We start from the raw sequence: 18,057 nt of genomic DNA on the forward strand, positions 1-18,057 counted from the left end.
CTGAATGGCAAAACGCAGAAACCTTTGATGCGGTGGGAAGATTGGAAAGTGAAGATAAGCATCCCTGATGTCGATGGATGCCAGAAACCGTCCTTTGACCTCTGAACCTCTCGAGCTCTGGAACTGGGACAATGACCCTGTCTCGCCAGAGAGAATCGATGGAGCAGTAAAGTCCTCGAGCCCGAGCCTCTGAATTTTGGAGAAGAACCGTGTTGGAGGAGGAGCGGAAAATTCTATTTTGTGTCTGGAAGATACCAAGTCTCTGGATCGTGGATGATGGAAAGCCAGACATGCTGAAAAAGAAGCAGGCGGCCACCTACTTTGGTGGTGTCGTCCGGATGACCCCGCGTCATCGTGAGGAGAACCTGGGAGACCTGGTACCCTTAGGTCTGGATTGCTTAGGTTTACCTTTCCAGGGCTGGTTGGGCCTGTACGAGACATTGGGCCCTCTGTCTGAATGACCGAAAGGACCGGAACCGAAACTGTTGCTGGCATTGAAAGGTATGCCTGGGCTTTTGCTGCAGGAGAAATTTGCTTTTCCCTCCTGTAGCATCTGAAATAAGCTGGTCTAACTTTTCTCCAAACAGTCGCTCTGAAAAGGCAGAGAAATTAAGGACTTTTTAGAAGCGGAGTCTGCTCGCCACACCCTAAGGCTACTTTCACACTAGCGTCGGGAACAACCCGTCGCTGCGCGTCGGGCCGACGTTCCCGACGCTAGTGTGGTCTCCGCCGCACAACGGGGGCAGCGGATGCATATTTTCCACGCATCCGCTGCCCCATTGTGAGGTGCGGGGATGTGCGGGGAGGTGGGGGCGGAGTTCCGACTGCGCATGCGCAGTCGGAAAAAGCGGACCGTCGGGAGCAAAAAACGTTACATGTAGCGTTTTGTTTTCCCGACGGACCGCTACCATACGCCCAAACGCCGCCAAACGCATTCACCGTTTGGAAATGCGTCGCAAATGCGTCGCAAATGCGTCGCTAATGTTACTCTATGACGAAACAACGTATCCAGCAAAAACTTTTGCTGGATGCGGCGTTTCGCAAAAACGACGCATTTGCGACGTATTGCAGTTAACGCTAGTGTGAAAGTAGCCTAAGCCATAGTGCTCTCCTAATAGTGATGGTGTTTGAAGCTGCCAGTGCAGCACAGCTCACTGCATCTAGGGACACGTACATCACATAGTCCCCCGGCCATGGCAATTTGTTTGGCGAGATCCGCTGCCTCTGACGGAAGCGCACTGTCCTGAATGGATTTTGTAAGGGCATCTGCACAGAAAACCAATGCCTTTGCGACCCATGCCGCAGGGAAAGATGGGGAGAGAGAGGAACCTGTGGCTTCATAAACAGAGCAAGCAAGGTTGTCTATTTGTCGGTCTGCGGTATTTTTAATGGAAGCCCCATCAGGCATGGATAACAGCGTTTTGGACGCTAAACGTGACACCGGAGGCTCCACTAATGGACCGCCGGAAATGCGCTGCGGAGCCCTGCCGCTGTGGAGCCCTCCTAAAACCGCCAGGAACGACACCCCCGGACCACTAGGATCCCCACGGCACTTACCCCATATTGAAGGGGATTTTAGAGCAGCCGTGCAGCAGGTTAGAGCTGTGCTGACCGGAGTTGTTTGGATGGTGCAGGGTTGGAGAGCCTCAATGCACCATCTCCTTAATAGGGGGGTGGAAGGGAACCGTCCGCCTCCTTCCATCATCCGCTTTTTCAGTGGTGATGCAGTGGGGGCTGCACGGACGACAAAATGGAGGGTGCCTCTGTACATCCAAGGGTCTGTCCTGGTGGGCAGGGCAAGTTGTCTGGCATTAGGCCTGGCTGCAGAAGAGGGTACATGGAGGCGACACTCCATGTGCTTGTCTGTTGAAGGTGCGGGGAAATCAGTACCCTTTAAGAGACCCTTCGCCCCTACGATTCAGCCCAGGCATGGCATCCCACGTCGCAGGAGAGGATACATGGAGGCGACACTCCACATGCTCGCCTGTTGTTGGTGCGGGGAGATCGGAGCCTTGAAAGGATCCGCTGCCACTTCGTCCGGGTAAAAAAAAAAATCAAAGAATTAAAAATTAAGAGTTAAAGTAAAAAAAAGAGTTTTTGGTCTGAATAGCAGACCCGTGTGCCTCCTACAGACACGAAGTTTGAACTGGTTCTCTGGGAGCTAGCATGAGGGTGTATACTGCAGGGGAGGAGCTAACTCTTTTTGTCTCAACTTAGTGTCAGCCTCCTAGCAGCAGCAGTATAACACAGATGGTCCTGTGTACCCCAATGTGGCGAAGGGGAAAAGGTATTATGCGAGCATGCTTGGGTGCTGAGTGACTTTGGAGTGCAAAAATAATATGTTCGAGTCCCCACGCCTGAATGTCTTGCAGATGTTCGACAGCTGCAACACATGCAGGAATTGCCTGTTTATTAGGCAATTCCTGCATGTGTTGCAGCTGCCGGACAGCCCCGAGACATGCAGCCACAGGGACTCTAACATATTTTTCTAGTACACCAAAGGCATTCGGTTAGCACCCAACATGCTCGGATAACACCTCAGCGCATGTTCACTCATCACTACTGCCTACAGTACTTTCTTAAATTGATATTTACATAAGATTGTGGGTTACAACTTGAGGATTTCCAGGCTCCATAATTCTGAACTTGTGCCGCCTCTTTCTTTTGGTGTAATTCTTACTAATATTAAATATTTCATCAGGATTCCAACCACGTGTTCTATTGCTGCCATGAATAGTGAAGATCTGGTTGGGGTCTGGCAATTCCTAGCCTCTGGCTGTAATACCTTGGTTTAAATGCAATACCTACTGTACGTTGTCCAACTATATTTTCTTTAGAAAACACAGCGCTAAGAACAGAGTAAAAAAAAAAAAAAACTTACTGGTTTCAGAAAATGGCAAAACAAAAAAAAGAAAACCTTTAGTAATAACAGAATAACTTATAATGAATGACTTGCAAATGAATGATAATGACAACTTTCAATAAATGACTTGCAAAATCATGTTTCCAGCTAATTTGTAATAAACACCATAAACATAAAGCCCTAAAAACAAAAGTGAAATCACTTTTTATTTCACCAGACCACTGCACTTTGATTTTTTTTCCCCCTTTTATCAGTATATTGATTTGTAAACTGAATGGCATCTTTCAAAACTAAAACTTTGGTTTAAAAAAACAGGTCCTCGTACAGCTATGTCAACAAGAAAAAAAAAAGTTATGGCTCTTGGAAAAAGGGGAGGAAAAAAATGAAGTGGCGAAAATGATAAATCAATTCTTACAGCAGTTTATGTATCCTATTATAATTTAGGTACCAGTTTTTGGCAATGTATATAATTTGATTTACCTGTAAAAACAATAACTAGACAAAATAAAACACATGGCCCTCAAAATTATAGCATGCAAAAGAATCATATCAAAAGAAGGCAGACCTTTTGGTTTGGAAAGATTTGTCTGTTTTCATGAGATTTTATTCCACTTTTGCCACAAACATAGGAACTCACATTTTTAATCAAACCCAATTGCAAACTTGATTTTTAACCCCAACTGCATGCATAGAAAGGGGTTATCCAGTGTAAAACAACAAAAAACTACAAGTCTGTAGTCTCACCACCTCACATCGTGCGCACCGCAAAGATTTTCCAGCGTCAGTATCGGCAACGGCGGTCACGTGACCGTGAGTATGTGATATGCTACAATTAAGAACACGCCATGTGCTTGAAACATGTCAGAAAAAATCTCTTTCCCCTTGGTAAGGATTTGATTCAATGCAAAATAAACTTGCTATACGTTTTACCCACACAAACAGGACTTCCCATTTTTCGTATGCGATTTGACGGCTTCTAGTCTTGTTCAATACACTTCCATTGAGAGAGGCACACATCTACAGTGGGTACAGAAAGTATTCAGACTCCTTTAAATTTTTCACTTTGTTTTATTGCAGCCATTTGGTAAATTCAAAAAAGTTCATTTTTTTCTCATTAATGTACACTCTGCACCCCATCTTGACTGGAAAAAAAACAGAAATGTAGAAATTTTTGCAAACTTATTAAAAAAGAAAAACTGAAATTTCACATGGTCATAAGTATTCAGACCCTTTCCTCAGACATTCTTTGGCATCCTGGAGGGCTAGATCGTAATACGCCTTTTGGGGTTCCTCCGACAGATATGGCACAGTACCTCTACCCACTGCTCTGGTGGTAGCTTCTCACGTTCTGCCACCCGCTCAAACACAGTCAAAAAGACTTCAATATCATTCCCTGGGGTTATTTTCTGTATGGCTCATCTTACCGTTTTCCGGACGTACGCATCATCACCTGGAGATGGGGAGGTGACTGCCGGCCGTACATGAACCGCCTCTGTGAAGAGCTCTATTTCCCATGTTAGCACCTCCTGCTGTTGTTGAAGCTGCTGTGCTAATAGCTTACTCTTTTCCTGTTGCGCCAAATTCTGTTGTTGACTGGAGAGCTGGTGTTGCTGCTGTATTTGGACGAGATGTTTCACAAGCTCCTCCATATCTGCCGGATGTCTTGTGCTGGATGGCGGATTTTACCCAGGACATGCAGTTGCCTACAACCTCTATGCATGTTCCTGGAACACTGCCCGCATTCTCCACCACGTGTGAGGAGTTGACAAACTTAGCTGCTTCTTCAGGTAGACACAGGAACACTTTGGTAGTGAAACACCTGCTGGTTTATTAAAGTCAGCATAGGCCAAGGCAGGGTTCAAGAAAAACAAAGGCAGAGCCTTCCTGGCCTAACGGAAAAACAAACAAAATTTAACACAGTCCTTTCTCTGCAGGTTTCACCTGCAGATGCCTGGCAATGTACTCCGCTCTTCCTGGAGCCACATGGGAATGCTTCATCTCACAATACACACCAGATTGTCTCTCATGTCCAGGTATTTAACCAGGACCATGTGATGATCACATGGTGCGGCAATCATGGTGAAGTTCAGGATAAAATGCCAGTAGTACCACACAATCCCAAGATCAGGTCCTGCTAGTACACATGCCAGCGTCAGCCCTGCAGGAGGGGATATGGTTAGCACTCTCCCTCCCACTCTATGGGTGCTCACTTAAAACTAGCCCATGTATAATTTTAAATTAACCCTCTCAGCACATAGCGTTCTGGAGGCAAAAATATCCTGGTTTTACATCACTGACCGCAGTATACGCAGTGACATGCATCTCCCCTCATTCACTGTGCCAGTGATTCTGCCTATATGTGTATATATATATATATATATATATATATATATATCAATATATATATATATATCAATATATATATATATATATATATATATATATATATATATATATATATATATATATATATATATATATATATATATATATATATATATATATATATCTATCTGTAGATTGGTCGCCATAAAAGAAGGGGGCCCAAATATATGTCACGCACAGGGGCCCCAAACTGTCAGTGTCTTCCCCTGCTTCCTGCTAAAGTAGATGTATACATTGTTGGGTACGGACATCACATTATTCAATGCTTAAAGAAAACAGAGTCAGCTGCTTTGTGTTTCAGTAAAAATGAAGCATGTAATGCGACACATAACAATAGCATTGTCTACACCCTGAAATGTAATCACAGCATTTGCGGGGAAACCATTCCACAGACATAATAGCACCCCACACAGAATAATGTAACACCAGAACTATTAATGCTATAGCTCAATGAAATGTAAAGGCTATTTGCATCTTAAAACTAAATTTAAGAACAAGCGTAAGAGGTATCCACCCTTCAGTAGACTTGTTGATCATTGGGCAGTGCCATTAGGATACATTTTCTACTTTCACTAAGGCTACGTTCACATTTGCGTTGTGCGCCGCAGCGTCGGCGCCGCAGCGCACAACGCAAACAAAAACGCAGCAAAACGCATGCACAACGCTGCGTTTTGCGCCGCATGCGTCGTTTTTTTCATTGAATTTGGACGCAGCAAAAATGCAACTTGCTGCGTCCTCTGCGCCCCGACGCGGGCGCCGCAGCGACGCATGCGGCGCAAAACGCAAGTGCGCCGCATGTCCATGCGCCCCCATGTTAAATATAGGGGCGCATGACGCATGCGGCGCCGCTGCGGCGCCCGACGCTGCGGCGCTGGCCGCAAATGTGAACGTAGCCTAATTTGATATGAGAACAAGTGAACAAAAAAAAAGGCGAGATATCTTCATTAGCATGCCATCTTTTAGCCCCAGTCATCGTGATAACATCACCCCACTTCTATACAACTCTTCAAACTTGCTTCACACCTCAATGTTTCATGGCCTGAGCACAGATTGCAATGTGCGGCCTAACCGCAGGTCTCCTGAGCCGAACTCAACAGCCTTAGGCCACAGTCACACTATCAGTATTTGGTCAGTATTTTACATCAGTATTTGAAAGCCAAAACCAGGAGTGGAACAATCAGAGGAAAAGTATAATAGAAACACGACACCACTTCTGTATTTATCACCCACTCCTGGTTTTTGCTTACAAATACTGATGTAAAATACTGACCAAATACTGATAGTGTGAATGTGGCCTTACAATGAGCTTTTGCTGAGTTTTTGAAGCTGCATATTTTTTCTTTATCACAAACGCAGCATTTTACAGTTTCAGCAAAGTGGATGGATTTATAGGAATCTCACGCCCACTGTGCTTTCATTACCCAGCGTAAACTGACATGCCGTGCGTGTTTCAAATCCGCAACTTGTCAATTTCTCTTGCAGGTACACTGAGTTTATGTGCAGATTTTCCCCATTGACTCTCAATACATGAAGAAAATCCGCACAACACACATGCGTTTTTAGTGCGCTTCCGTGGTAGAAAGGCATAAAAATCGTATGTAATCCACACATGACTATATATCAATAAAGTTTTGTCAATGCTAAATACCAGGATGTGTCAAAATCAAAGCAGCTTTATTTAAGACATGACACACCAACAAGAGATGAAATGCGATAAAAACGCAAATAACCTAATTTATTTAATAGGTGCAGAAATAGGGCAGAATATCTGCAATATAAAATGCTCATAGTGGGAACGTAGCTTTATAGGCAGTTACGTGTGAGGAAACCTGCCACCAGTCCATTCATCGTGGTCCGTACTAGAAGAGCGAAACAGTTTTATCAAGGCACTTTACATCTCAGTAATGTGTGGGCATTTTGATTTTTTTCCCTGGTGTTTGTCTCCATTATAGTCCTGTTAAATTTAGTATATGTATACTGTATGTATATTGTAAATCAGTGGGACATCACAGAAAGTATATGGATGGAATAAGATCTATCAAATGGCCTGACAGATCCTGAGAATTGTATACATGAGTCTTTTGTATAACGTGAGCCACAAGCTACACTGCATAAACTATAGGAATTTTATAAATAAGGGCTTATTCAGACATCTGATTTTCAGTCGATATAAAGCAATTTCTGCAAATTGGACAGACCTTATTATAGTCAACGCCCTATTAAAATTAAAGATCTGGAAAAAAGTGCAGCACGCACAAATAGATCCCAGTTTCTGAATTAAATCTGTCAACAGAATTCAATGGAAAAAAAATTATCAATCAAAATAATTAAAATCATTTCTTTGAGCAGGGGTGGGAAACCTGTGTCTATACCGCAGCCCCAAAGTGTCTCCTCTGATGTCTATACCACAGCTCGAAAGTGTCTCCTGTGATGTCTATACTAAAGCCTGAAAGTGTCTCCTGTGATGTCTATAATGCAGCCCCAAAGTGTCTCCTGTGATGTCTATACCACAGTCCGAAGGTTTGTCATGTGATGTCTATCCAACAGACCCTGACTGTCTCCTGTGATGTCTATCACTCAGCCCCATGTCTCCTGTGATATCTATAATGCAGCCCAAAATTGTTTCCTGTGATGTTACCAAAGTGTCTCCTGTGATGTCTATACCGCAGCCCCAAAGTGTTTCCTGTGATGTCTATGTAGCAGCCCTAGGTCTTCTGAGAAGTCTATAACATAGCCCAAAAGTATCTCTTGTGATGTTATTACAGCAGCCCCATGTCTCCAGTGATTTCTATACCGCAGCCCCGAAGTGTCTCCTATTATGTCAATACCACAGCCCCAGTGTCTCCTGCAATGTCTATGCCACAGTCCCACAAGGTGTCTCGTGTGATGTCTGTCCCTCAGCTCCATGTTTCTTGTGATGTCTATGCCGCCGCCCCATGCCTCCTATGATGTCTATGCCGCAGCCCCATGTCTCCTGTGATGTCTATACCAGAGCCAGAAGGTTTCTCATGTAATGTCTATCCCACATATTCAGTGTCTCCTGTGATGTATATCCCGCAGACCCAAGTTTCCTGTGATGTCTATACCACAGCCCAATGTCTCCTGTGATGTCTATACCGCAGCCCCAAAGTGTCTCCTGTGATTTCTATACCCCAGCCCCATGTCTTCTGTGATGTACATGCCTCAGCCCATGTCTCCTGTGATGTATATACCACAGCCCCATGTCTCCTGTGATGTATATACTGCAGTCTCTATGTCTCCTATGTGATGTACAGTACAGACCAAAAGTTTGGACACACCTTCTCATTTAAATTTTTTTTTGTATTTTCATGATTATGAAAATTGTACATTCACACTGAAGGCATCAAAATTATGAATTAACACATGTGGAATTATATACTTAACAAAAAAGTGTGAAACAACTGAAATTATGTCTTATATTCTAGTAGCCACCTTTTGCTTTGATGACTGCTTTGCACACTCTTGGCATTCTCTTGAGGAGCTTCAAGAGGTAGTCACCGGGAATGGTTTTGGTGAAGAGACCTACAGTGTAATATACATCTGTGTTTAGTACGACTTACTGCTGCGAGTACTTTCCAACACTTCATTGCAGAGTTGACCGAGATCCAGGTCGACGCAAATCTGGAAAAGCAGTTACAAGTAGCAAGATCATGCATACCAGCTAACATCACAGTCGCATGAAAGAAAAGCAATTTCAAACTTCACATTAGCGGTGAGTTAAATAAATGTTTAACCAAATGTAGTTGGCAATTTTCAAGTTGATAATTTGCACGGCCCCCAAATGATGGTATACAGTTAAGTCCATATATATTTGGACAGAGACAACATTTTTCTAATTTTGGTTATAGACATTACCACAATGAATTTTAAACAAAACAATTCAGATGCAGTTGAAGTTCAGACTTTCAGTTTTCAATTGAGGGTATCCACATTAAAATTGGATGAAGGGTTTAGGAGTTTCAGCTCCTTAACATGGGCCACCCTGTTTTTAAACGGACCAAAAGTAATTGGACAATTGACTCCAAGCCTATTTCATGGACAGGTGTGGGCAATCCCTTCGTTATGTCATTCGAAATGGAGTGATCTATTTCAAGTGTTTATTTCTGTTAATGTTAATGATTATGGCTTACAGCCAATGAAAACCCAAAAGTCGTTATCTCAGTAAATTAGAATACTTTATAACACCAGCTTGAAAAATGATTTTAAAATCCGACATGTTGGCCTACTGAAATGTATGTTCAGTAAATGCACTCAATACTTGGTTGGGACTCCTTTTGCATCAATTAAAGTATTCTGTTCTAATCATGGGACATCATGATTAAAGGTGCATAGTCACCTGAAATGCTTCGATGTCGCATATTATGTAACTGTCTACACTGATGCTGTTTTACCCTCTGCTGAGCACTTTTGGTGAATAAAGAAAGAAGTTTGTTCACAAGTTCGTTGAGCTGGATTTTCTTCTGTATTGGGATTGCTCCACGCCTTGGCACAGCGTTTCCTGTGCTCCGAACATCTAAGGATGTCCATTACGGTCAGCTGGTCTTTTTTTAAACTTTTTTTTCATACATATAAACAGACAGTTGTTGATTAGAATTTTGGATCAGAGTTTCATCAGAGTTAATTTTTACCATCAGTGTTTCAGTGATTTTCACTGAAGAGAAAATTAAGAAAATAGAAAAATTACAAAGCTACTCCTATACATTACAATGCTGATTACAGGGAGTACACGGATTGTTACACTCGTGGCATCCATGCGCTGTCCGTGATTTTCACATACCTATAGACTTGGATGGGCAATTTTGATTTGAGACTTGGATCAAAAATGTTAAATGCTTTCTCATTTTTTGAGGACAAACAGTTCACAAAAAACAGTGTGAGCAGTCTTATATACTATGTTGGTGACATGTTTTATATATGAAAAACATGACTACAACCTATAAGTGACTCACAGATGACGGAATGAGGCCTCAGAAGTACAGGAGTATCTGTACGGTGAACTTCCAAGGTTAATAAGTACTTACCTAATAGTATCTATTACATTATATTTTTCTGTAAATACTAGGTGTAAACTATGTACTTACCTAAACATTGAATTTATCACTTTGCATCTATTACATTATATTTTTCTCTAAATACTAGGTGTAAACTGTGAGTCGAGTTCACATCTCAACATCCAAATGTTAAGGCAAGAGAAACAAACTGACATGAATACACAAATACCTTTACAAGAAACACCCATCTGTGCATGCTAAACCACAGCTTACTTTCTAGGTGTGGCCCCTGGGTCTCACATTACATGCTGTAATGCAGAACTTATATTTGGCATCTGACTAATAACAGGAAGAAGGTGAAGGGAGACAGGTAGCTATTATACACAGACTGCCATGGGACGACGCATATAAATCACTCTCACACCATGACAACATAAATAGTAGAAATGTGCAGAGCTCATTTTCTGTACAATAGTATTGACACATCTCCCCAACATTTCTACAAACCAATCTACATTGGCCAATGGCTGTTAACCATTTGCTGGTTTCTGAGTGATCAGAACAACAGTCAGTAGAAATGAATGAAAACATGTACCTGCTGCTCGCTCATAGCCACATTGACATCAGACATTACAGCCCCTTGGGCGTGACTGTTGTAAGCTTCCCATCAGCAGTGAGGACTGTCCTGATGGAAATCGTCATCAGATCCCCTTTGCAAGGTTTTTCAAAAAAGTAATGGTAGAACGTGGTTTAAAAACTTGTTCCATGCTTAATCCACATGTTAAATATCACACATCACCTTTTATTTCTTATCTCTTGTCCCCAGGGGGTGCGGAACATCATGCTGGTGCAAGTGAGGAGACCATACCACGTGATCTCGCTGGCATAATAGTGTAGTCAGGAGGGGCTGCGAGGTGCAGGTGTCAGCATAGGGTTCGGCGTGATCTCTCTGGTGTCATACTTCACAGAAACTATGCAACATTTTTTGGATTGCTTCAAATCGTGTTCTTGTCATGGCAATACGGAATACTGATGTGCTGTGTAGTATGTCAGTACTCCAGTATGGCCAAATCTGTTTTTCTCTATGGCCATATGCATCACAATGCCCCAAAATGTCATAATTTCTGCTGCGTTTACAGGGGTCCATCTGGCATATGGTGACGATGGATTTTGGGTGAAAAATTGATGGGTATATAAATTTATCTGAGCCACCATAAGACTTGTTACATCCTCACTGAAGAAGAATTTCAAAAGTCAAAAGTGAGACCTAGTGTCAAACTTGACTCCTGGGCCTCCCTTGAAACCTGTAACATCAGTCTGATAATCTTTTGGGGGTGGAGTTCATATGGGATTAATTGCTGAAGGGGTTGCCTCAGTCCTAGGGAGCCTTGCCGGGCGTCCATCTTCATTAGTTGAGGAGGAGAAAGGAAAAAAAGAGGAATGTGGGCTTGTCCTCACTACCTGAATCTTAGTCGGAGGTAAGAAAGCGGTAAGCCTCCTCTCAGGGCTCCCGTAGAAGCGCAACGTAGCATGAAACGGCCGTCGTCCAGCACGTTTTCCACTTGTATGCCTGCCTGCTTTGATTTCACATGATTCCACAATAAAGGACAATTTTTATGGGACGGTGCGTGCCAATTCTTACTTTTCTACATGGTGATTTTGGACATTTTCTGCAGTCTTCATCTGAATTCGGCACCCGTGTCCCCGGAGTTTGGTTTGCCTCATTATCCCGCAGCTGAGCAGCTGTGCCAGTCTTGTTGCTCGCTTCCTGTGCATTTGTTTCTTTTAATGTTTTAGAATCAAGTCTCAAATTAAAGATTACAACATTTACATCACCAGAACCATTGTCAATACAGTAATACATTACCAGGACCAAAGCCAGTACAATAAAATAACATAACTAGTCAGTAAAATAATACATCACCAGAACCAGTCAGTACAATAATACATCACTAGAACCTCCATCAGTGCAGTAAAACATCACTATAACCTCAGTCACTGCAGCAAAACATCACTATAACCTCAGTCAGTGCAGCAAAACATCACTAGAACCTCAGTCAGTGCAGTAAAACATCACTAGAACCTACGTCAGTACATTAATACATCACCAAAACCTCGGTCACTGCAATAATACATCACCAGAACCTCTGTCAGTGTAGTAAAACATCAGAACCTTCATCAGTACATCAATACATTGCCCAGTTTACTATAGCAGTCAATTGAAGTGTCAGGTCAGCCTCAAATACAATTGTAAGCAGATATCTCAAGTTTGAAACTTATTCCCCATCCACGGGATAGGGTATTATTTTCAGATCATTGGGGGTTCAACCGTTGTGGTTCTGACTGATCCCGAGAACAGAGGATCTGAAGAGCCCCAGCTGAATGGAACAGAGGCATCCGCACTACTGCTCCATTCATTCTAATGGGAACACAAAATATCAGCAGAGCTGAGTAATCTCCAGCACTTCCATTAAGGCCGGCGTCACACTAGCGAGTTTTACGGACGTATGAAAATACGTCCAGAAAATACACATTGCACACGGCCCAATGATTCTCTATGGGGCAGCTCCTATCTGCCGTATATTACGCATCCGTAATATACGGCATGTTACGGGCATAGAAAATCGCAGCATGCTGCGTTTGTCAGCGTATTGCGCAAAAAATAAGCCAATGAAAGTCTATGAGGGCGAGAAAATTACGAATTACACACGGACCATTCGTGTGACTTGCGAGAAATACGCACCGATGTTCTATAGAAAAGCCGGTAATTCAGTGCAGTGTACAGTAAAATCACACTGACAGAATAGAATAGAATAGGTAGAATAAATGTGTACACCTGGAATGGGTATATATATATCAGTGAGACACATATATATATTTAATTCAGCGCTAGATAGCAGAAAAGCCGGTAATTCAATTACCGGCTTTTCCTATCTCCTTCACAAACCCGACAGGATATGAGACATGGTTTACATACAGTAAACCATCTCATATCCCTTCTTTTATTACATATTCCTCTTTACTAATGTAAGAAGTGTCTGTATGTAAAATTTGGGGACTTTAGCTATTAAAGAGTTAAATCCCGAAAAAAATGGCGTGGCCTCCCACACAATTTTCTCCGCCAGAGTGGGAAAGCCAGTGACTGAGGGCAGATATTAATAGCCTAGAGAGGGACCATGGTTATTGGGCCCCCCCCCCCCCCCCGGCTAAAAACATCTGCCCCCAGCCACCCCAGAAAAGGCACATCTGTAAGATGTGCCTATTCTGGCACTTAGCCTCTCTCTTCCCACTCCCCTGTAGTGGTGGGATATGGGGTAATGAAGGGTTAATGTCACCTTGCTATTGTAAGGTGACATTAAGCCAGGTTAATAATGGAGAGGCGTCAATTAGGACACCTATCCATTATAAATCCAATAGTATGAAATGGTTAATAAAACACACACACATTATTAAAAAGTATTTTAGTGAAATAAAAACACATGGTGTTTTAATATTTTATTATACTCTTAATCCACCTGAAGGCCCTTGTCACCTGAAATAAAGTTTAAAAAAACCAAACAACAATATTCCATACCTTCTGTCGTTACAGTCTTGTCCCACGATGTAAATCCATCTGAAGAGGTTAAATCATTTTACACCCAGGAGCTCTGCTAATGCAGCTGTGCTCCTGGCTGTAAAACTTGGTGAATGAATGGAATGCAGGGGAATGTACTGTAGTTACCTCGAGTCGCGGTGATGCGCCCTGGATGAACTCATATGAACTCGAGCGTGGAAAAATATTCTGAAAAGTTCCCACACTCGAAATGGTTTACTGTATGTAAACCATGTCTCATATCCTGTCGGGTTTGTGAAAGAGATAGGAAAGGCCGGCAATTGAATTACCGTCTCTTCTGCTATCTAGAGCTGAATGAAATATATATACATATGTGTCTCACTGACATACATATATATATATATATATATACACATATATATATATATATATATATATATATATATATATATATATATATATATATATATATATATATATATATATATATATATATATATATATATACACACACATACTGTATAAATATATATAGACTGTTTTTAAGAATATTTGAGCCGATGGATCCATGATATGTCCATTTTGCAAGGCTGCGAGAAAAAAAAAATCGCCGTACAGAAGCCATACGGATGACACATGGATAAATTTGTGCGTAAAAATCGCATCCTCGCATTGAATACGGAACAGTGTTTAGGGACAATTACTGCGTATTACGGCCGTAAAAAAGGACCGTATTTACTTACGCCTAGTGTGACGCCGGCCTAAGAATGAATGGATCGGTAGTGCGGATGATCGACCTCTGCCCAAGTTTTCAGAAACACTGGAGAGCCCACCACCTGCGGTTAAGGAATACGTTTCCAGCTTGAAACAACCCCTTTAAGGAGCAATAAAGGGGTTGTCCAGTTTAAAAGTACAAATCTGCAGTCGTTATGTGACTGCAGAGTTGTGAATCCTCCCAACGCACGCACCGCTTGCTGTGAGGATTTTCCGGTGTCAGCGCTGGGAACGGTGGTCATGTGACCGCAAGTATGCCATATGCATACTCCTGGCCACAATCCGGTTACAAGTCTGCCATATGCATACTCCTGGCCACAATCCGGTTACAAGTCTGCCATATGCATACTCCTGGCCACAATCCGCCTAGATGGTGCGGCCTCGCTCAATTTACTTGCATAGTCGGATTGTGGCCAGAAATATGCACATAGTTTTTTTTTTTACTGTATTGTTAAAACGCTATAATAGGCTAGGGAGAGTTGGCCGGACAAACACAGCAATAGCTGACATAGGGGGGCAATACAGACCCTGTGATGATGTGTAGGGACTGCTGACTATTGCCTGCTTGACTCTGTCACTGCGCAATGCAGTGTGGTAACCGGAACTTGAGGCACTGTACATGTGCAGCGGTTTGCAGGAACGCACTTCCCATAGTGTCGTACATGAACGGTTGACGTCATGAAGGCGTTAAATGTTTTCTTATTTGCACTGAATGTAAACTTATTTCTGCTGAACTTGAAATTAATAAAACCTTTGAATACACATAAAAAAGTGTGGAGTTTACGCTGCAAGCTAATTTATGAGACACGTACATGGGTGAATCCAGCCTAAGGCCTCATTAAGATGTCAATGATTTTTCTGGTATGCAAAAACAAAAAAGGTCCGCTTACCATTAGTGTTTTTGATTCGATTTTCATCAATGTCTGAGTTTTTACATCAGTGATTTTTGCATATAAAAACGAATAAATGAATTGCAAAGCTTCTCCTATCCATTAAAATGTTAATCACATGAATGGCAATGTGTGGTCAGGGATTTTCTGCTGGCTCCTATGCTTTTTGGATCCCTTTGATCCGTGACTCGAAAAAAAAAATGGATGTCTCCATTTTTTGAGGCGGACCATTCAGTCTGCAAAAAAATGGACATGTGAACAGCATCATAGCGAATGTACCCATCATAGAGAAAGTAGCCATTATAACCTATCTCCAAAAAACACAGAACACATACGCAATGTCTAAATATGGCCTAAAGCTTAGCCATGTAAGCACATCTCTTTCCTAAAGCAGTCGTGTAAAGCATACATCATTTAAACACAAGGAAAGAGAAAATTCACACGACCTGTCCATGGAGAGTGCCGACGATTATATTCTTTGACATTGAATGACGCATCAAATAAAGCTTGTTAAATGGTGACTCCTTCGCTCAGATATCTAGAAAAACATCAGCTCAAAATAAGACATTTATTAATAACCAAGGAACACACCTTGTAGTATCTGCCGTATACCCTGGAAACCAACAAGATGATGGGAAATCCCAAGAAGGTCAGCAATGAGAGCTGCCAAGACAAGCTGAACATGAAGACTATAACTCCCACAGCTTTGACACAGCTGCGCAGGAAGACATTAACGTTTTCAGAAACGACGTCGCTCACGGTTGTTGTGTCAGAGGTTAAACGAGAAATTATGTCACCTAGGATTAAAAATAACGATATGTAAAACCATATGTATCATTAACAAGACTTGAAGAAGAAATCAGATACATTTTCTTTTGAAGTATCGAATACAGTAAGGGCTCGTGCAAATCGATCCGGCATGAACTGCTGAAACACATGGACTGGCCACGGGTCTTCCGAATCCGAATGGAGCATGACAGCTTCATATATTTTTATGAGGCTGTCACGCTCTGGTTAGGAGACCCGCGGTCAGTCAATGAATTGCGTCTGAGATCAGAACATCCGCGTGAGCACCAAGCGTAAGGCCAGACAGGGTGGCACCGATACGACTGACATGAGGATAAAACCCCCAGAAATCTGCATCCAAAGCATTTTATAAATGTATTCTTCATTGCATGTATGATTTGGCCCACAAACCATGTCGCCAATTGTAATGGCAGTGCAGATGAAACACAAAATCATGCACTCATTTAACAATCAATTCAATTCAATCAGCATCAGTCATGAGAGGGAGGTTGTTCTGTCTAGCCTAAAGGTACCGTCACATTAAGCGACGCTGCAGCGATATCGACAACGATGCCGATCGCTGCAGCGTCGCTGTGTGGTCGCTGGAGAGCGGCCCTGCGCTTAGTAACCCGATATTTACCCTGGTTACCATTGTAAAACATTGCTGGCATCATTGCTTTTGCTGTCAAACACGACGATACACGCCGATCTGACGACCAAATAAAGTTCTGGACTTTCAGCAACGACCAGCGATATCACAGCGGGATCCAGATCGCTGCTGCGTGTCAAACACAACGATATCGCTATCCAGGACGCTGCAACGTCACGGATCGTTGTCGTTCTTGTTGCAAAGTCGTTTAGTGTGAAGGTACCTTTAGAGCTCTTCGGACGAGTGTATTATATGGACCGATGCTGTCTGTATGCACCACGGACAGCACACAGACCCATTATACCCAATGTGCCAGGGTGTAAGGCTGAGTTTCCACACGGACCACCCGGCTGCTTTGGTCTGATTTACAAACAAACTAATGTATATAGAGTGCCATGTAAATGTTTAGTTTAGGCACCCTAGGTCAAAATTACTGTTATTGAGGACAGCTAAGCAAGTTGAAGATGAAATGATCTATAGAAGGCCGAAAGTTAAAGATTACACATTTTAAAATATTTTTTTACATTTTAAAAATTACGAAAAGGAAAAAGGGCAGATGCAAAAATTTGGGCACCCTTGGAGATTTGTGTGCTCAGATAACTTTGATCACGGTTTCAGACCTTAATTAGCCCATTAGCGTTATGGCTTGTTCACTATCATCGTTAGGAAAGGCCAGGGGATGCAAATTTCCCAGCTTTATAAAAACCCAGCCTCCTCTAACCTTGGGCAAAAAACAGCAGCCATGGGTTCCTCGTCTAAGCAGCTGCCTAGCACTCTGAAAATGAAAATGATGGAAGCCCACAAAGCAGGAGAAGGCTTTAAGATAGCAAAGCATTTTCAAGTTGCCCTTTCCTCAGTTTAAAATGTAATTAAGAAATGGCAGTTAAGAGGAACAGTGAAAGTCAAAATAACGTTTGGAAGACCAAGCAAAATTTCAATGAGAGCTGCTTGTAGGATTGTTAGAGGCAAATCAGAACCCCTGCTTGACTACAATATACCTTCAGAAAGATATTGCAGACTCTGGAGTTGTGATAATTGTTTTACTCTTCAGAGACCCCTGCACAAATATGGCCTTCAGGGAAGAGTCATCAGAAGAAAACCTCTCCTGCATCCTCACTATAAAATTCAGTGTAAGAAGTATGCAA

At 42.4% G+C, this 18,057-nt stretch overlaps 1 protein-coding gene across 4 annotated transcripts in view; it reads right to left on the reverse strand.

The window, feature by feature from the left end:
* The window catches only part of ABCB9 (ATP binding cassette subfamily B member 9), a 159,039-nt gene that overhangs the window by 77,562 nt on the left and 63,420 nt on the right, over positions 1 to 18,057 (reverse strand). For all 4 annotated transcript variants that reach the window (XM_077293173.1, XM_077293175.1, XM_077293176.1 and 1 more), the window contains exon 5: positions 16,069 to 16,274. In XM_077293173.1, the coding sequence (XP_077149288.1) occupies positions 16,069 to 16,274 (206 nt within the window). The remainder of the gene's footprint in view (positions 1 to 16,068; positions 16,275 to 18,057) is intronic.

Source organism: Ranitomeya variabilis, chromosome 1 (assembly GCF_051348905.1).
Source record: "Ranitomeya variabilis isolate aRanVar5 chromosome 1, aRanVar5.hap1, whole genome shotgun sequence".
In the NCBI taxonomy this organism is placed as follows: Eukaryota; Metazoa; Chordata; class Amphibia; order Anura; family Dendrobatidae; genus Ranitomeya; species Ranitomeya variabilis.